Source organism: Mastomys coucha, unplaced genomic scaffold (genome assembly GCF_008632895.1).
Source record: "Mastomys coucha isolate ucsf_1 unplaced genomic scaffold, UCSF_Mcou_1 pScaffold23, whole genome shotgun sequence".
Taxonomy (NCBI): domain Eukaryota; kingdom Metazoa; phylum Chordata; class Mammalia; order Rodentia; family Muridae; genus Mastomys; species Mastomys coucha.
In genome coordinates, this window is record NW_022196906.1 from 9,942,614 (window position 1) to 9,964,346 (window position 21,733).

At 41.5% G+C, this 21,733-nt stretch overlaps 1 protein-coding gene across 11 annotated transcripts in view; it reads right to left on the bottom strand.

Moving 5' to 3' along the window:
• Fat3 (FAT atypical cadherin 3) overlaps positions 1-21,733 on the bottom strand; it is a 591,431-nt gene that overhangs the window by 77,987 nt on the left and 491,711 nt on the right. For all 11 annotated transcript variants that reach the window (XM_031346174.1, XM_031346182.1, XM_031346176.1 and 8 more), the window contains 4 exons: positions 13,344-17,417; positions 9,723-9,919; positions 8,413-8,566; positions 5,696-5,929 (listed from right to left, as the gene is read on the bottom strand). In XM_031346174.1, the coding sequence (XP_031202034.1) occupies positions 5,696-5,929; positions 8,413-8,566; positions 9,723-9,919; positions 13,344-17,417 (4,659 nt within the window). The remainder of the gene's footprint in view (positions 1-5,695; positions 5,930-8,412; positions 8,567-9,722; positions 9,920-13,343; positions 17,418-21,733) is intronic.

Here is a 21,733-nt window from a genome sequence, read left to right on the forward strand (position 1 = left end):
CTTCTTCTTCTTCTTCTTCTTCTTCTTCTTCTTCTTCTTCTTCTTCTTCTTCTTCTTCTTTTTTAATCAGGATCTACCCTCTCAGAGGGATAGTTGACCAAATTCCCAGGGAAGCCCTGTATGCCCTTATATGTGCAGGAAGACTGGTTCATTCTACTTTCTGTTTTGTGAATCATGCAGGACCCATAGTGCCATGGTTCTCACGAGGGATTTGTTGCACAGTGTGCACAATGAGCTAATTATCATAAGTGTCTCCCATGAAGGAGAGCACAGGGACAGCAGAATCACAGTCAGATCAAAATGGAAGAGATCTTGCTCTTCCTGCTTTCTGTTAATAGAGGGATGTAACTCTCAACTTTAGAGGAAGAGCTGCCTTCCTCTGACAGATTCTGAGCTTTTTACACTTCCTCTTAATGCAATTATTTGTCCACACCACGTCTTCGTTTGGAGCACCTATGATCTTTCTGTTGATGTTTATCTGCTCCCTAAGGTTCAGATCTTAATGAGCCTTGCTTGCCATTTGACCCAGGGCCTTGCCAAAGTTTTCTTATTTCACACTTGAAATCTCATTCTGGGCCTCCTCTGCTCTTTCTTATTTTGGTCCTTGTGGTTATTCACAATACCTTTTTAGAATTCTTTTACATACCCTGCTTTGTCCTGTTTTAATCTGCTAAAGATGTTTGTATTGTGTTATACTTCCCCAACACAGAATCGATTATGCATTTCCTTAAAGACACTTGCCTGTTTTCTTTCTCTAATTGAATACTTGATCCCTAGGCTTCCTGAATGATTATAGACACACCCTGCCCAGTTTTCTGGTCCCCTCTCCTTTCCCCTATCCTGGACAATATGCTGTTCTCCCAGCTCTTAGTTGCATTTAAAGAGTCCCATTTTTATGGCTTCATCTTCCTGGTCTATGTGTCATGCTAAGACTGTTCTTCCTGAAGACTCTCCCGAAGTCTTACCCATTCTGGGGCTCTACATTTGTGATATACTCCTTGACCTTTGAGGATCTTGAGGATTATCTCTCTATATAGCTTATCTTGGAAAGTCTTGCTGTCCCTTTACAGTGTTTTGTCCCTGTTGCTCATGAAGTAATGGCTAAGTTAACTAGAAAGTATCTAATGTGTGTTCTGAGCCCCTACACTTGAATTTGATCTCTCAACAAATTGTGAGGAAATTATGTAGTAAGGAAGGAGAGTTTGACTCATTAAAACATATTCCTTTCTTTGTGCTCCTCATTCATAAAGGGAAAAAAAATCCCTCCCACATCCCCACCATCCCATGAACCATGGGGTGTAGCATATTTTTCCAGTACAAAGTTACACTTTATTTTCATGTCATATTGCCCAAAATGGTCACAGATTTTTTGCTCTGGTCCTTCATGCTGTATGTTTCTTTTGATAGATAAACAAACAAAACACCTCTCAAAACGAGATTCTCACAGGCAGAATAATCATTGATTTAATGAGCTGCTGTATTCCTCCCTTCCAAAATTTCCTCCACTACTCTTTTCTCTCTTTTTTAAGGCATGCAACCAGTGCTTCCCGAGTCAGCTGATTTTTCTGAATAACTCAGAAAAGAGTGACTTTTCCTTTTCATATATCTCTCTTATACACATGGTCTCCCCTACACTTGGGCTTCATTCCTTCTCAAAGGACTCTTTCCTCACCTCATGACTGACCACCAACCAGTGCCAGCTGATCTTTTTCAAGGCCTTCCCCTTTCTCTTTTCCATTCCTCTGCAGAAAACAACTAAAATTTACATCTTGCCTGCCCTAGTGTTTTTGTTGTTGTTTGCATGTTTGGTTTTGCTGATTTTTGGGAAAACAAAACAAACAACAACAAAACAAAGCCATGAGAACCTAAAAGAACTCTCAGTGTCCAAAGGAATAGTAACTCTAACATACTAACTCCTAAGAGGCAATGCATTAAAAGAGCAAGACCTCCTTGTCTTCACTGAAAAGATTATTAACCTTTCATAAATTTGGGGTCATGAAGTCATGCCACTACTTCATGGGGCTAAGGATATTTTCCTACTACAGGAAAATTAAGAACTTAATGTGGAAAATCTAGATAGTTATCAGGCTATTTCTTAGAACTCATAAAATGGGTGTAAAAAATCTTGTCTTCCTTGTTTTATTTTATTCTTGATGTAAGAAATTCTTATAATGCTACCTTTGGTTCATTATGAATGATTCACAGGAAGAAGTTATTTCATTAAAAGAAATAAAATGTTTAAAAAAGAGAAACCCATAGAGTGGGCTTAGTGATTCATGGAATGGTCTTTGGACTCAGAAATTCATGGAATTAGATTTTTGATTAGTATCTTGTCATGTATCTACAAAGACAAGTTGTCAGAGTATATTTTGGCTGCTATGACAAAATTTTTCACATGAATAATTTTGAGGTACCAAATTTTTGTTACAGTTCTGGGGGTTGATAAGTCCAAAATCAGGCAGTAGCAGTTATGGTGTCTAAGGAGGCTGAATCCCTATAGGTGCCCCCTCTGTATATCCTCACAGTCAGAGGGGCAATGGACTTATCAGTATTCCTTGACAAAAGCATTAGACAATTTTCATACCTTTGTTACATATGCCCCCTTCTCTACAAAGACTGTATCTCAATACAAACTAAGGGTAAGATTTCAAAACACCATATTAGAAGGACACAGAAATTCATGAATTAACACCAATAAAATTGGGTTACCACTTTAGGGAAGAAATATTGTTAACAGATATCTCATGAGCAAAATGGATTAATAGCTTGTTATTTGAAGTCCATTCAATAACATGAATGAACCTGAAGCAAACTATGCTAAAAGAAAACATGCCAACCTTAAAAGGGTACAAATGATATTAATTGGCTAAATAACATTTTTTTAAAATAATAAAGTTGAGTTAAATGTTTGATAGTGCACAGAAACTGACAAGGAGGAGGGTGTGGTTATGGTGCTGTGTGAGAGCCTTGTGCTGGTTAAGGATAGTGGAGGCTTTGTGATGGTACACACTGATACTGTTGCATATGAAGCCATGTTCACTTGCAGGAAAGGTGAAGATGCATGGTAGATTGCACCTATGTCAGCTTTGTGATTTTAGCAACAATTGTGAGGTTAGGCAGGATATATCCACTGGGGATAAGGCTAGGTAAAAGTTGAAAAATTCTATGAATTTATAATTATTTCAATGTGAAATAATTTTCATATAGATTGAAATTTTTATAAAGTTTTTTTGTAAAGATAGACATTTCTTCATTATTTTAAAGTATGGTCTGCAATTGTAATCAGGTAGTGCCATCAGTTAGTATAGGGCTAGTCTGTAGAGGGGACCTGTGGCTACCTATCAAGCAGTTGCTATTTAGTGCCATGTAGACTCATGTGTTTGAATTGCTTGGCCCCATGGGAGTGGCAATAATAGAAGGTGTGACTTTGTTGGAGTAGGTGTAGCCTTGTTGGAGGATGTGTGTCATTGTGGGGGCGGGCTTCCAGGTCTCCTATGCTCAAGCTCTACCCAGTGTGGAACAAAGTCTCCTTTGGCTGCCTGCAGATCAAGATGTAGAACTCTCAGCTCCTTCTCCAGCACCATGTGTTCCTGGATGCTCCTCATCATGACAATAATGGACTAAACCCCTGAAACTGTAAGCCATCCCCAATTAAATATTCTTCTTTAGAAGAGTTGCCTTGACCATGGTGTTGCTTCATAGCAATAAAACCCTAACTAAGATGGCTGGTGTCAATGTACCCAGGTCCTTGGTTTCAAAGTGAGGCTTTGCACGGAAGCCTTTTACTTATCATGGAAATGAGAAGATCAAGGTATAATAAGATCTCCATTAATCTTTTCTTCTCCCAGGTTTTTCCACCTCTGTCCTGACAAATGACCAGAATTTAGACATTCCTCCCACTCCTTCTGCCAACATTGTTTCTCTTCAGACAGAAATGAAAGGACAGATGGCTAACTGTGTTGTTCTTCACAGCATGAGAATCAGCTCTGGGTCATATCTCTCAATCCTACCCCATCCCACCCTCACACTTTCTAAGACCTGTGCAGTGACCAGACCTTTGTGTCTACTCTCTATCTCTGGCAGCAGGAACACATCTGGTCACTTCATGAAGGGAGCATGTGACAGAATTCAAGCCTTTCGGCTTTTGAAATGTTATCTATGGGCTAATTATGTATCCTCAAGTCAAATTTTTAATTATTAAAAGACTCATTAGCATTAATTCTGTCCTCTTTCCCCAAATGTGTTCAAATAAGAGTCCAGAGAATGTTTTATAATCCTCATTTTAAAAGATTATTTGCAGTTATTACATAATTATGTACTAATAAACAGCCTTTTCTTGTTTGTCATTTTTCCACAATAAAATACAAGCTTTTAAAGGATTGGTTCTCGACCTTAAAATTATGCTAATGTGATAAGAGCAATAATTCAACTGTAGCCTCTAATTCCTGTAAGGGGAAATATGAAGAGACCTTGGGTGTTACGTTTGTTTCCAGCTAATTATCATGATTTTGCTTTTCCATTAGTCCAATAATTTTTCTGTCAATTCAGAATTAAGCAATAAGGCACTGAATTATATAAAGGCCCACTTAGCATAACAGACACACCCTATCATGTCTAGTCCTCTGATTTACAGCTCTTAAAATGAACCACCGAAGGCTCTGTGTGCCCTTTCATATTTATATTCCATCATATAGTCACCTCGATAACTAATGCACTCTTAAGAAGGTCTACCTGGCAATTAACTCCAGTCTCTTCTAACCCATCATCTCATCTTGTCAAAAGGATTTGTACATAAACTTTAGTAGCAACTTCAGTTTAATTCTTCCTTATCTTCCCATGCTCACTCTGCCTAGTGATATCTGTCTGTCATTGATGGGGTGGGTGGGAGCGGGGGCAAGGACCCTCACTCTGCCTAGTGATGTTTGTCTGTCAGTGATGGGGTGGGGGGTGGGGATGGGTGCAAGGGATTTTTGAAAATGTCAGTTTCAAAAAATCCACACTGGACTTGTAGCATATTTAGCAATTGGTCTTTACACTGTGGGGCAGTACAATAAATATTGTCATATTTCTGCTGAGGATATGATGTGAGTCTTCATAGAACTGGAGATGAACTCTCCCTGCTGCACAACACAGCATTTTAACTTTGTTTAGGAGGGATAGACAGGTAGAAACGATATTGCTTTTATTTTAAAAAAAAAAATGTGGCCAGGCAGTGATGGCACACGCCTTTAATCCCGGCACTTGGGAGGCAGAGGCAGGTGGATTTCTGAGTTTGAGGCCAGCCTGGTCTATAGAGTGAGTTCCAGGACAGCCAGGGCTACACAGAAAAACCCTGTCTCAGGACGAAAAAGAAAAAAAAAAAAGGAAAAGAAAACCATTTCAGCAAATGGTCAAAGCCTATAAACTATTCCCGCATCCTTAGTTACAATGTAGAGGGATGCCTAGTCTCTTTATAGAACTCTAGAGGACAAGGAGGTAAAGAAGGAGGAGAGGAAGCATGAAGAGGAGGAGGAAAAAGATGATGATGAAGAGGAGGAGGAAGAAGAGAATGTGGAGTTCAATCAACACAAGAGGCACAGCAGCTCAGGGTTAAAACCTGGCTTACAGTACAAGTTCTACCTGGAGACGCCTCTAGAACCTTCTCCTAGATGCAGTGTGCCAATGTGGGAGAAGCCTGGCTGGGGAATTGACTTACCAACGTCAGGGTCCACGGCTTGCACTCTGGTCAGCAGAGCCTTAGTGGCTGTGTTCTCATAGACACATGCAGTGTAGTGGTTGGAAGAAAACACAGGGGGGTTATCATTCACATCTTCTAGGAGCAGGAGGACACTGGAGCTGCAGAAGCGGCCACCTCCATCAGTGGCCCTGGCAATCAGGTTGTATACCGGTACCCTCTCCCGGTCCAAGACGGCCAAGGTTTTTAACTCACCTGTGAAACGAGATAGCAGCATAGTTGGACTGCCTCTTCAAAAATAGTCTTTTCATGGCAAAGCAGAAAATCAATTGTATGAAAAATTCCAAATATAGTAAATACCAAGGACATAAGGCCTAAGTGCCCTATAAATTGAAGAAATACAGCAAATTCAATTTTGTTGGCATTATGGAAAATATCACAGAATTTTAGATGCAATGGCAAAACAACTGCTTGACCTTCAAGTTAATTAATTCATTTGCAAAATTTCTTGAGGTTCTTTCCTGTGGCAAATGGAGGAAGCTCTTATGGATGGATGGCTCCAGGTACATAGTTGTCCTTGGTGTTCATGGCCGATAGGCTCAGGAGCACAATATCCTGTTTCTAAACAGCCATTTTTTACCCCCATCCTTTAGAGGGAAATAAAACCATCAAAATTGGCTGGCTTTCACAGAAGAGTCTAGAGGGGCCCTGTGATGATTAACATTGGTTGTCAATTTGACAGGTCCTATCTAGAATCTCGTAGGAGTCAAGGTTCCTGGAACCTTTAGGAGGGATTATCTAAATTAGAGGTTTCTGTGAGAGATTGTCTTGAATAGGCTGGCTCTGTAGTGAAAACCCATCTTAAATATGAGAGGCTCCATTCCCCATGCTGGAATCTTTGAACTCTGTAAATAGAGAGAGTGGGTTGAGTGCTGGCATTCATTTCTCTGTCTCCTGACTGTGAAAGCAATGTGACCAACCAGCTATGTCAAGCTCTTGCCACAGGACCAATCATCAGGATGGACTAGACCCTAGAGTTGAGAGCACAGGATAAAGCCCTTCTTCCTTGCTTTGGTTTTCTTTTTCACAGAGCCTAGAAAAGTAACTAATGTAGGATTTAGCACCACAAGGATCAACCTTAGTACACAATAGATTTTTGTTATCATATTGTCTTATTTACTGAGCCACATCACCCTCTTTCCTTCCCTCCCTCTCTCTTTCTTTTCTCAGTCTCTCCCATATAGATGGATAGAGAGAGCGAGTTGGATCTGATCTTGCATGTGAGAGAAAATATGCAATATTTGTTTTTGTCTTTTCCTCTGTACTATCATCTCTTGTCCACCTCTCTGCATCCTTGTCTTCTTCCTCCGACCATTTAATAGTCTCCCTCTGACTTTCATGTCACATGTATATGCATATATATCCATAATACATGGATATGTGTTGTTGTTGCTTAAGTGTCAGTAGAAAGGACAAGCATAGTGAGAAGACTGAGTAACTGATATGTGGTGCAAGGTATGACTTGTAGATCATTCCTGCTCTTAAATGACATTGGTGACATTTTGAATTAGCCATGTGTTATCAGTCAGTTCCTCCTATGGCTTGCTGAATATAGCGAGTTCTCCAACACAAGCCACACTGAGTTATTTGGCCCTCTTATTTTAAAAGTCCTCATTGGCCTTTTAGGAGGACATTCAAGACCCACCATTGTCTGTTTAGAGCTGCTGCCCCCTTCTTTCACTCTCTGCTTGATGTTCTCCTTCTCTAACCTTCAGTGTCCTGCTTCAACTCTTAGAATCTTGCCTCAGTTTCTCATCTCATTTCCTCACAATATCAGCTACATCTGTGACATCCAATATGGCTTCCTTTACACTTCTGGGCACTCCTTTCGCTGTTCCTTTCATTATTATGGTTATAGGTTACCTATCTTCCAATAGTGTCCAGAGAGATAAGGAACATGTTCACATGTAACTATATCCATGCTTCCTGCTAGGATCCATGAGTAAGCCACTGACTTTTAAAGAGTCCACTGGGATGAACACAGAATGTGAAATATGCAAGCTATTCACTCTTTACACTTCATTTAAAAATTACCACTAGATAAACCACCTAATCCACAACATGGAAATAACTAGCTGCCATAGAAAATGACTTTTCCATCACTCTGGCCTTCAGTTCAGGCATCTGACTTCAGTTTACATAACCCTTTACCTTATCATTTTTGTCTGATTAAGCAAGGAAATTTGTGGGCTCCTAGCCCCTTAAATAGGGAAGGGATGTTTAATAAAATCCAGACAACAGTGCTGTAACAATCAGAAGGGAACTAAAGGTATTTCACCATGAAGAAATTCTTCTTGCTAAGCATCATGCTTTAGTTTGCATGGCAACCAGCATTTGTGATGTAGTCCTCTTCCACTCTTTGTGAGTCTGGCCTTAACACACAGAGACCTGGGTGGTCATTTAGTGCCAGTAAAGATGGGGAAGTAGATGGACACAAGGAAGAAAAACAGAGAGGAGGGGAAAAGAAAGTCCCAACCCTAACCCAAATCAAGTTCCTGTGGCCCAGAGTGCCCATATCTGTACACTATGAAGTGCTTATTTCTTAACATCTGGGGCATCAGAGTCTCATGTCAAGGCTCTAGCTAAGTAACTATCTATTCATGATGCGACCACACGAGAAGGTAAACTCTTACATGGATAAACAGTGGCATTTCCACAAAGAATAAATTTCACCTTACCACTTTCTGGATCTAGAAAAAATTCATTGTTTCCAGATCCATAGAGTGAGTATCGTATATCTCCATTGGATCCAATATCCGCATCCTTGGCACTGACCTTCAGGATGATTTTATTTGATGGAATATCTTCAGGAAGTGATGCTGAATATGCAACCTAGGCAGAGGTCAGCAAGAGTAAGTCAATAGTTACTGCCTGCAGTACAATATGCCCCATGGATAGCCTTACGAAAGGGTAGATCATTACTGCCTGTGATACAATTTTATAGATCCTATCAAAGCACATTTCTTTAAGATTCATTCCTGTGGTTTAGCTTTTGCAGCTTTCCCCCCTTGCCTCATATCATATTGCAGTGCGTAATAAACTTAGTATATTCCTTGCCTTATCTTTTCTGTGCACATTCACTTAAAGTATCTGTTGAGCACTTATTGTATGTAACGTGCATAGATGATATGACTGGTAAGAAGAAAGTACTGTGGAAAGCCAATAACATTTCTGCATTGTGAAATTCAATGCTCATCCCACACTGACTGTGCCCATTTCTGTGTTGAGACCAAATGGGCCCCCGGAATTATTTTCACCTCTTTTTTTTTTCCGAGACAGGGTTTGTCTGTATATCTCTGGCTATCCTGGAACTCATTCTGTAGACCAGGCTGGCCTCGAACTCAGAAATCCTTCTGCCTCTGTCTCCCTTGTTTTCACCTCTTTAACTAGTCATAGGTAATATCTGGCTTTAGCATAAGAGATTAAATCTACATACATCATTTTTCTAAGCTTCTGAACACAAATATTATTCCCTGGTCCACAGGTGAGGAAATACAGATTAACAATTAATTTTGGCTAAGAAAATGCTATCTAGTTCTTGTTGACACATTGTGTGTTTCTACAGTAATGGAAAGGCTCTTTTGGTGTGGATCTGGAGACCCAACTCAGTCACAGTGCTGCCACTGACAGCTGTGTAGTCTACAAACAGGCAACTCACAGTGTAGGGTTCACCTCTCTTATTGAGTGATTTACCCAAAGATGGTGTGAGATACTTTATGAACTACTTACAGGTTAACTTTAAGGTTCACTGATTCTGTTTAATCAGAAGAGAGGCATAGGGATTGGGCACATGGTCTTGCCAGCTATCTAGATTCTTTTCATGTTTGGGACATTTTATCCCAGACACTACTTCTTACCTTCTTATATTCAGTTGAAGATAAGAGAAGATATTAATCTAGATTTAAGAAAAAAATGTACAGTGGGATTGAACTTAACTTTAGAGGGGTGAGTCAAGTTTTTAGAAAGCAGTTTCATCCCCAAAGCTCACCTGATCACACACTGGGCTATTGTCATTTACGTCACTGACAGTCACTTCTACCATGGCCTGTGTGACAAAGAGTCCATCAGAGGCAGTGATATTGAGGAAGTAAATGTCTTGTTCTTCTCGATCCAGAGGCCTCTTCACATAGACCTTCCACTCACTCTGCACCATGCCCAGGGCAAACCGTCCTCGGGGGTTCCCTCCTGTAGTGGAAACAGAGCTTCTGAGAACTCACAGTGGGACACCCATATGGGGACACTCAAGTGCCTCTCACACTGTATCCTTATGATGCTGAAAAGGGCGGAGACTCCCTTAATTTCTCCTGTAAAAACACATGCTATCTGTATGCTCATCTTGTGTAGAAAGTAAAAGAATAACTTTCCAAGAGAATAAAATCTACAGAGAGAAGCTGGGATGATCTTTTGTTTAGTTTCCCTTAAAGATAATCAGATTCAAACTGTGAACCATCAATTGGTTCCTGGGATGATGCAATTGTCTATCCACTCAGCCTCAAGAGAGGCTGTAATACACTGTAGTCCTTGTCACCAAGACAATTTCATTAGCTGCTGAGTTGATTATATAATCAAGACAAGGCAGCTAGTTCTGTTAAGGAATCTTTTAATGAACGCTTTATCACACTGCTGGGGACTTTCTCATGAGGACTGGAGTTTGGGGGAGAAAAGTTTGCACCACAAAGGGCAAACCAATGGTATTAAATACTCTTAACAGGGGTCATTTAAGAAGCAGTCCAAAGAAACCCAGTTGAGGTAGTTAAGTCAAACTGAACAGAGTGGCTGGTGAAAGTGGGTGGAAAGAAGACAAAATAGACAGGACTGGCCCAAACAGATTTGTTTTTATTTCACAAATTTGGTGAACACTAAAGCAGCTTGACACAAGATAGGAAGAGGGAAGGAAACGCGACACTTCATCCCTAAGAGGGAAATCATGTCAGTTCTGACACCCAGAAAGAATTGGCCAAAGACAATAGGCAGTGGTCAGACGCAAGAGTGAGGCGGCCCTTTATCTGGCATTTGAGATTACTTCTTCTCCACTCGAGGCCGTTTTTCTAGACAGCAGAGTCTCAGAGGCAGCTGGGACCACAAAATCTCCCTGCTTCACTACTAAACCTCAAGTTATAAAGGGGAAAATTGACAATAGGTGACACAACCTTGTAAGAGGCCATGACATAGAGAGCCCATTGCCTTGGGTTCCTCTAGATGGAGCCCAAATCCCCACCTTATGTAAGTTATGCTAAAAGGCAAACTATCAAAAAAATATCTAACAACTAACCTCTGCTGGGGGAACCAGAAGCTTATTTTTCCACACTAGCCAATGAAATACTCTTTGGTGAGCATCCTGAAAGCCTCTGTCCCTCCTGCTGCTTCAGTGAGGCTCTGAACAGTCTGCAGCTCCACAATTCATGGATTTCCCTTTCCTCAAATAAACTGTTTATCATGTTAATGTGATGCTTGGTATAGTAGTACACTTCATATGCTAGTACTGTGAGACTGGAACAGGAAAGTCATAAGTTCAAAGCCAGACTTGGACACATAGTGAGTGCAGAACAAATCAAATGGATGCACTCAAAATTATTTTCAAACCCAATAAACAAAAACATAAGGAAAATATATGTTACAAAGTGTTATTTCACTGTAAGAATGGAGCTGGCTCACTTTGTAACCAATCTTTTAAAAAAGCAAGCACATGGGCCTAGAATTCTGAGCATTACACTGGTTCTTCTTTATAACTTTTTATTGGGAAGAAAGCAGAGGAGATGTCAACCCCAGTCATGTACAGGTGACATATTGGTCTTCCAGGCAGTGATGCTCCCCCTCAGAGTTTTTCTAGTGTACGTAGACATTTTTGGTTGTCACATGACTGTTGTGGGTCTATACACTACTAGAATTGAGTGGTTGAGGGGCCAGGAATGGCTGTAAAATAACTTACAATATATAAAGATCAGCCTACCTATCATGTGAGACACTTACTTGTCCCCAGGTGGTGACCGAAGTGACTGAGAAATTTTGCCTTGGGAGGATCTATGTCCTCCCTGTAATATCACTTTCTGCCACCTCTGGCTAGAATTCAATTGTGCTTTAGTTGAATATTATTTCAGTACACACAAATTTAACCTCTCTATTAAATGCCTTCAATGCAGGCGAGCCTACACCATTCCTTTGTTACATAAAATGATTAATGTTCCTTTGTTAGTCTGAGGCAGCACAGCCAACTTGTGCTACATCAAGAGCAAAGCTTAAATCTAATTAAAATCAGTTGGTGGTTGACTCTGCTAATAGTAAGAGGAGTTTAAGCTGCACTGCACTCATTACTTTAGTGAAGCTGATGGGATGGTCCTTTATATCATCTACTGATACTTCAGAGACTATATAAAAATAATTAAGGCTGAGTGTTTAATAATTCTTCCAAGTACAAAAGGGTCCTCAGAGTGTCTTCCCCCCAAAACTAAATGCAAATAAGTCAAATCCTTTCTTTATTCTTTTATTTTCCTCTCTCCTTACCCAGATGCTCTATGTTTTTAACTGCAGAAATACACATTTTTATTTTTTATGGAATAAGATGACAGCATTCAGAGAAAGCACAAGATATATAAGAGTGAGAAATGTCATCAAGGGAGTAGCACTTTGAAAGACACAAAGAAGAATCTTGGGGAAGTGTGGCAATCTTAAGCTTTTGGTGTTTGCTCCAATACAGATCTTATTCTGCAGTGATTAATTAACTTTCCACTAACATACTTAAGCAGAATCTTTGTCCTAAGGGCATCCTAATTAATTCATTTTTCACTCTGAATAATGTGGTTTTTCTAAGGGGAAAGCCACCTGGCTACAAGTATTGATGAATTATTTAAAATCTTTTGGCACGTGGCTTATGCTCTGGCTCTGAAAGTCTCAGAATCAAGGTGTTATCTCCCAGGCCCCAAGTGGTTTCTAGGAGGGACTTTTCTAGACTGCCAACCTTTCCTTCTTCATCGCTGAAAGTGGGTCATCCCAGAAAGCTGTTCTGAAGCGGGGAAGACTTTTCACTCTGATGTGAATCTCACAGTCTCACAGAGCCCTGGTGACATTTTTGTGCACGCTTAGTGACCTTATTTGTCTATCTCAGTTTTTGCTGGTGAACAGCTACTTACTATTGGAGGAGACAGACAGAGGTTGCAAGAAAACAGGGCTGTCAGAAGACATATCCTTTGATCCTCAGTTATAAATTTAGAATTCTCAGCAAAAGGTCAAACTGAGATTTCTCATTTGCATGTGTGTGACAGTGCATTCTTTTAACCAGAAGAAAGCTGCACATAAAGCTTAATGAGGGACATACTATTGTTCTTCAGCATTAGTAAAAGCTCACGAGGGGATTATAGTTGAAAAACATCTCTTTCCACTAAAAAGAGCTGTTATTTTAATTTCTTCAATTAAAATAGTGTTTGTTTTTCAAAACTGCAGGAGGTGTTGTAGACTACAGCCAAGTGAAGAGCCAACGACTAACTCCCCATGCAATCAGACTTCTTACTCAGAAGTCCCATCACCCTCATCCTCATCTCAGCCTCCTGTCATTGTCATCACCACCTGTCTTCAGAAAGCAGAGCACTTGGGAAACCTGGGTGATGGGACTTACCTGTAATGTGGTAGCTCACTTGGCGATTTATGTTGGAGGTGTCTTTGTCCAAGGTGCTGAGAACCGCTACCACCTCCCCTGGTGGGTCGCTCTCCTTCACATTTCCTCGGTACACCTCATGAGCAAAGACTGGTGCATTGTCATTTATATCTGTCACCTTGACTGAGACCAGAGCCATGGAAGAAAGAGAGAAAGCCTCTCCGAGGTCAGAAGCCACCACAAAGAAGGAGAAAGCAGGGTCTGTCTCATGGTCCAGGTCCTTCAGTGTACTGATCCATCCTGTGTTGCTGTCAATATTGAATGCTTCTATTACCTTTTCAAGATGGGAATCTGAGTGTAGGGAGTAAGTGACCTGCCCATTGGCTCCCCAATCCATGTCTATGGCTCTCACCTGGGCAAGCTTGGTGCCAACAGGCATCCCCTCCATTATGATTGTCTCATAGCTTGAGGTTTCAAAGACTGGCTTGTTGTCATTCAGATCCAATACCTTAACATCAACATCCACAGTGAATACAATGTCCACCTTGTCCAAGGGTATAGTAGCTGCTACTTTAAAGTGGAAAGCTGGGCTGACTTCATGATCAAGGCGCTTGTCGAGCTTGATAGCACCTGTCTCTTGTTCTATGATGAAGACACCCTCTTTGTTATTCTCTGGCCGTTCTCCATTAACTGTGCTGAACCGGACACTTTGATTGGGCAGAATCCTCAAGGTGTCTACTGTGCTTCCAATGGATGTATCTTCTGCAACGGTAAAGGAGTACTGTGACTGGGTGAATGAAGGCAGAAACGTTTCAGGGGGCAGGACGTGGATGTAGACGGGAATGAGGGAGTGTCTGACTGGGATGCCACCATCTACTGCCTTCACAAAGAAGGACAGAACAGTGTTCCTTAGTTGGTTAAAATTGCCTTTGGTCACCATCCAGCCATTATCAGGATCAATTTCCAAGAGGTCAGCCACCGACACTGAGGCCTCACTATAGAGGGAATATGTAATCCTAGAATTTGCTCCGTCATCTGGATCCAAAGCTTGAACTTGAGTGACCAAGTGGCCCCTTCCTACGTCAGCCCTGACACTGGCCCTATATTCCACTGTCATGAACTGAGGGGCGTTGTCATTCTCATCCACCACAATCACCCTCACAGTGCAGAACGTAGTTCGCCCACCACCATCCAAGGCTCTCAGATAAATACTAATATCTCCTTCCAGAGGGTTTTCACGGTCTAGTCTTTCTGTTGTGATGATCTGTCCATTGCTGTCTATGAGGAACCGATCCTTGGCAAAGTCATTGATGATGGAATAGCTGACCTGTCCATATGTTCCTGGATCCCCATCTGTGGCTCGGACATGAATGACCTTTGTCCCAGAGGCGGCATTCTCTCTTACCTCAGCTACGTATGTGCTTTGTGAAAAGGCAGGGCTATACAAATTAGCCCCAAGGACCCTGATGTGAACCTGGGCAGTGCTGGTAAACAGTCCATCAGACACAGACACATTGAGACTGTACAGGGGCTCCATACGCTGCTTTCGGTGGCTAGACAGTGTGAGAACTCCACTCTTGCTGTCCATCAGAAAGCTGGTTCGATCATTCCCAGATAAAATGCTGTATTCCAACCGGTCGAAGTCAGAGCTGTCTGCATCTGAGGCTTGCACACAGGTTACAAAATGACCCCGGGGGGCTAGTTCACTCACATAAGATTCATAAATGAGCTGATTAAAAACAGGGGGGTTGTCATTAACATCAGAAATGTAGATCTGAACCAGGACTTCACTGCTCAGGGATGGAAAACCATTATCAGTTGCTGTGACTTTCAAGGTACAGTGTTGCACCAACTCATGGTCTAGCATCCTTGCTGTCAGGATTAAGCCACTTGAGCTATCTATGTGAAAGTAATCTGTGCTATTGTAAGTATCCTGGACGATCTGATAATGCACCAGCTTGTTGTTTCCTGAGTCTGCATCAGTTGAGACAAGTTGCAGAACAGGGGTTCCAATAAGAGATGATTCAGATAGTGTTGTGTTATAAGTGGGCTGATCAAAAACAGGAGGGTTATCATTGATGTCATCTACTAGCAGGTCCACAGTGACTTCAGCCCTGGCACCTGTAAGAGCATCACTAGCTCTCACTGTCAACTTGTAAACTGGGGTGACTTCATAATCCAAAGGACTAATGACTTTTAGGACCCCGGTGTCAAAGTCAATGTTGAATTGTTGGAAGGGATCTCCATCGATGATGAGGTATATGATGCCCTGGCCTTCCGGGCTGGTGGCATTGATGCTGAGAATGGGAGTGTTCATTGTGATATCCTCATTGATTGATGCTGTATAAAAGGGTTTATCAAACACAGGCATTGCTTTGTTAACAATGGTGATAGGAAGTTCTACAAATGTGGACAGAGATGGATTGCCACCATCCTTGGCAAGAATGGTGACTCCATAGTCAATGTTGGAGAGATCTGAGTTGAATGCTTCTTTTAAAATCACATTCCCTGAATTAGGGTTAATTTCAAAGTGACCATAGTCATCCTGCAAGACATAGGTCACTTCTCCATTGGCACCTTTATCTTTGTCGATGGCTGTTACCCGGTATATCAGAGTCCCTGGCTCAGCATCAACTTGCACAGCAGCATAGTAAGGGAGGCCCACAAAGACAGGAGAGTTATCATTTACATCTTCAATGTTAACCCTGACTACCACCCTCGCCACACGCAAATGGTCTAGCTCACGACTGGCTTCCACCACCAGCTCATATAACTCCTGTTCTTCTCGGTCAAAGGGTACTCCCGTGGTCTGAATCACTCCTGAGGTAGATTTTATCTTGAATTTATTTCCTGGGTTTAAGATGCTGTATTTTAAGGGCTCATTAAGGCGGTTTCCAACTGCATTGACAATAGCAACTTTGGTTATGTTTGTGCTGTTCTCTGAGATGGAGGTGGAATAAAAGCTTTGTGTGAAGTGGAGGCCACTGTCCATGGCTTCTTTAACCATGACAGTGACCATGGCAGTACTGTAGAACTTGCCATCAGACACTCTGACTATCAGCATGTAGTGATCTTTAGAGAGGTTATTATTTTTTATGGTGAGCACTCCAGTATTTGGGTCCATTAGAAAATGATCCACACTCCCTTCCATGAGGCTATATGTCAGTTCAGGGGGTACCTCAGAGTCAGGGTCTGTGGCGCTCACCTTCAGAACCTCCACACCAATGTAGGTGGGGAGAAGTAAGACAGTTTCAAACACAGCCTGAGTGAACACAGGTGGATTATCATTCACATCTGTCACCTCAATGTTGACTTCAACCGGATTCTCTGCCGTTAGTTGTGGGTTCCCGCTGTCTCTCACATGTACATGGAAGTGGAAGTGCGCGATAACTTCATGGTCCAGGTTGGCAATTGTTCTGATGGCTCCTGTGCTGGAGTCCACTGTGAAGAACTTCTTGGCAGTGGACTCCACAATCTGATACACCAGAAGTGCATTTTGGTTGCTGTCAGCATCCGTGGCTCGGATCACCAGTGGGTTGTTGTCTAAGCTCCTGACAATGCTGTTGATGGGAGCAGCCTCACTCAGGCTGCCTGAGTATTGAGAGAAGAGAAACACTGGGGGGTTATCGTTTTCATCCACAATCTGCACACTGACAGTGGCATTGGAAGCCATGCCTGCCATGTTAGTGGCCTGAATGATGAGTTGATAGGAAGAGGTATGTTCATAATCCAAAGCTCTCCTAGTGGTGATGACTCCAGAATATGGATTTATGGTAAAGACTCCATTGATGTTTCCATCTTTGACTTCATAGATGAGGGTAGACTGGCTGATAGCTGAAACCAGGATGACAGATGTTCCAATATCCACATTTTCATTTACTTCAGCTTGGTAGTCTTTGTGAGTGAACTTCGGGTGGGAGTTATCGGACATGCTGATGGAGATGCGTACAATCGCAGTAGCAGACATTGGTGGCGAGCCTTGGTCTGTGACTTTAACTGACAGGACAAACTGACCCATGGCTGTCATGTCTGGCTCTTTGGAAATGGTAATGATGCCCAGGACTGGTTCAATCTTAAATGTGTTCCCCGTGTTCCCTAAAGCACAGAGATCAAAGGAAAGATGAGTTACAAGAGGGTCATTAGAATATTCCCATGGAGATTAACCTTCCTCTCAAGGTGCTTGTCTACACTGTGGTCAGCAGTATGAAACAATGTATATTTCATCCTAATAATTCTGGTATTAAAAAAGCAGATCTTTCTTTCTGTGGTAGAAATTATGTCAACTCAGTAGCTTCTCAATCCAGGATAAAATCATCAGCAACAACAATATAGCACTATGTATACGTTTGAACTGGGAAATAAGAGCACTTATAGGAGAGTCCCTCTGGTGCAGCTTCCTCATTCCTGGATCCATGAGAAGAGGGATAGCTGGGCGTGGCGTATACTACCACTAATACATCTCCCTATGTGAATGCATATATGTCATAACTGTAAATATAATATGTACATACATACACACATATCTATGTATGTATCTATATGTACCCATGTATTTGTCTATCGATCGATCTATCTATCCACCCATCTACCCATAACTAACATGGCTACATTAAGCCCAGTCTTCATCTTCAAAGAGAGCACTGTAGGAATAGTTTCAGTACCTCCTCACGGCACTTGGTTTCAGGGTGTCCCATCAGCAGGCTTTGCATGTGGAACCCATGCTAATTTACCACACAAAAACGGACCTTCTCCAAATGGTGACTTTGCTTAGATGGGGAATTCTTCTAAGTTATTCTTTGCATTGCAAGCTGCAAGGATTTCTTCAGGCTTTCCCTCCCTCTATCCTTTCCTTTTGTTCTATACCTTTCTTATGCTTTAGGAATACACACAGGCTCAGAGACAGATGTACAAACAGACATAGAAATGGGAGACTGTTACTCCAGTCTGTAGTCATTGTGTTTACTCATTGGAAAGGCTTCGGGGAATGATGAAGGTTAGATGATTACCAGAGCTGTCCTTGAAACTAGGAACACAAGGCACAGCTCCTAGGAAATAGAGGCACAGGTGCGGCTGTGACAGGTCTGGCATGGGAAATAAAAGGGATTATAGTAGAAACATTTTGGCTAAGCAAGTGTGGGACTAGCACCCATGTCACTTGAGCAATGTCACTCTACACATGATGCGGTGGCACACAGCCTTAGATGATGTCTACATTCATCGATGCTAATGTCCTACTTCACAGTCTCTGGTCAATCCTGCCTCACACTTGGTCAACAGAGTTTCATAGAAGGAATGAAGCTAAGGCATAGATTGGATCCTTCGTGGTCCTGCTGTTCCATCACTGTTGGACTCACATGGGTACTATGCTCCCAAGTCAGGTCTAAGCTGGGCCTTCCTGCTCTTTCCCTCTTCAAGACATGGGTCCTTCCCTTGGCATTGGCTACAAGCTTATTCTTTCCTTCATCTCATAAATGTCTGAAAATTAAAGTCTTACTGTTTTCTTAGAATATGTGGGTTCTATAGACTTTTGCTAATATGGCTGAAGCTGTGTTCCTATTGCTTACTTGATATGCAGCACAGCCCTGCCACAATGATATGGCTCAATAATTACTGTGGAATGACCAATAGGAGAGATAGGTTTGAAAACAATGTTACTGGATCTTAAGATCCAGTGTATTCCCAACCCTTGCTGTCTTTTATTTTGCTGCTTTAGAAGCAACACTAACAGCAAATGTCAAACTTGCATTCTCCAAGATTCAAAGCTCCGCTGTCCCGCTTTGCTTCAGTTCAAGGTAAAACCTTGGTAGTGACTTTAGAGACTAAGTAAAGATAAGTTTATAGTCCACCACTAAAAGGATAAAATCTGGCTTATCTGAGGTTTGTGAGACAAGTTTAATAAAACCTAGTGTTTTATACAACCACCCACCTTTTTTGTTTCCATCATCTGGAAAGGAGCTTGCTGAGCTGCTCTGTGAGAGCTCTGCAGGTCTAGGGTCCAGCTATGTACTTGTGAGAGACAGGCAGGCCCCAGGTTGGACTGTGTGTGTGTGTGAGGGACAGGTAGACTGGGAACTGGGCTCTCTCTCTCTCTCTCTCTCTCTCTCTCTCTCTCTCTCTCTCTCTCTCTCTCTCTCTCTCTCTCTCTCTCTCTCTCTCTCTGTAGGGGTGGGGGCTCTGCAGACCTAGGGTCCACCTATGTATGTCTGAGAGACAGGCAGACACAGGATCAGGCCGTGTGTGTATTTGTGTGTGCGCGCGTGTACACGTGTGTGCGTGTGTGTGTGTGTGTGTGTGTGTATGTGTGTGTGTGTGTATGTGTTGGAAAGGGGCTCAGTAGGTCTGGGGTTTGTCTATGTGTTTGTAAGAGACAGGCAGGCCTTAGGTTGGACTGTGTGTGTGAGGGACAGGTAGACTGGGAACTGAGCTCTCTCTCTCTCTCTCTCTCTCTCTCTCTCTCTCTAGGGGTGGGGGCTCTGCAGACCTAGGGTCCACCTATGTATGTCTGAGAGACAGGCAGACACAGGATCAAGCCGTGTGTTTGTGTGTGTGTCTGTGTGTGTATGTGTGTTGGGAAGGGGCTCAGCAGGTCTGGGGTTTGTCTATGTGTTTGTGAGAGACAGGCAGACCCAGGGTCGAGCTGTGGGTATAATGGCTCTGTAAGCCATGGTTTGGACTGTGTGTTCAGAAGGGGTTAACTTGACTGTGACAGGTTTGTCATGCACTCTATAATTCTCATTAGATTCATGCATATAATCAAAGGCTAGTTTTTGATATATCTATCATTCCTGGATTTTTTTTTTTTGAAATTCAGATTTCCTATGTAAAAAGATGTTTTAAGAAATAGCTTTTATCTTGTATTTTAATCAGTTGTCAAAGAAATGACTGTGCTCCATGCTCCTGTCAAGGAGGTAAAAATGTAAGTGATGCAGTGTTTGGGGGGATGCAACTGATTTCTTTTGAGAACCTAAATATTGGTTTAAAAGTTATCTGAAGCCTAAGAGTGATAAAAGTAGCAATTTAATAAATATAATAAACTGCTTTTCATATAGATAAATGTCCATAAAATGATAACAACGATGGAAATAAATCCTTATATCTAAATGTTTACAGTGCCATGAGATAATATATATGGGAGGATGCAGGGAAAGGACAAGATAAGATTAGGTGACGCCTTGGGAAGAGCAGCTGAGGACAGACAGGTTGGCTAACGCCTTCTGTGATAGTTAATATTCACTTCTTAGATTCATTATTTGTAAACTAGAGGAACAAGAATTACTTAATGCAGTGATATCAATATTATGGGCTAACCAAAGGGTATAAAACAGAGTTTCTAATAAGTTTAGACTTTTGGAAAGCCAACAGTAATACATGGGAAAACTCTTTAGGAATATGGCCATTAGTGACCAATATTTTTCATTTTTCCTTTTCTTCCATGTGAATGTTAACACTGAACTATTTAAAATATGGGCACCTAATCTAGAAAGTTGTTTTTTGTACACTTGACAGAGGATATATGTGTGTGTGTGTATATATAAATATATATATATATATATAATTTGCATTGCTTTTCCTCAAATACACACACGTGTACATACACGTGTACATACACACACAAACATATATAATTTGCATTGCTTTTCCTCAAACACACACACACACACACATGCACACACACACACGCGCACACACACACACACACACACATAATTTGCATTGCTTTTCCTCAAACTTCTATTCCTACACTAATCTCCTACCATTTCTATTTTAATTTAGCTATTCACTCAAGTGCTCTACATTTAAGAGAAGGGCAGAAAGCTCTCCTATTGCTGGCATGGAAAGAGTGTGCATTTGGCATTGCACAGTGCAGACATGCCACAGAACACTTTGGGAATGTGCATTATGAATATTCAAAAATGACAAAATGGAGGCAGGAACACAGAACGAATAAAGAAGACTTGTCTTTTTTAGGTTCAGGGCTCTTTTCTTGCTTGGATATTCACTCATCTCTGTCATAAATGTTTTTTAGCTATCCATCTTCAAACCATCTATAAATTGCTCTTCAGATATTAACATCCTTTGAATAACACTAAAATTTGACACAAAGGCTCTTATTTATTTATCTGTCTGGTTAAGCAAGCAGTTCAGTCCCTGGAGTTACCAACCACTTTGTTGGTCAGACTGACTCCACATAGGAAAGGTGTTTGTGCTCATGGTGAGCACATTGGGATTCTGAAGTCTACAGCCCACCCACGAGTAAGTGAACCAAACTTTGCTTATTTATTTTCAGTCTATAGGTTGTTGGTTTCTGGGTTCAGGCCACTGAATTTATTATATGTTTCTTTTATTCATTTCAGAAAACTCCAAGATTGAATGCAAGAAAGGAAGCTCTTCCCTTGCTGCCAGTATTGAAA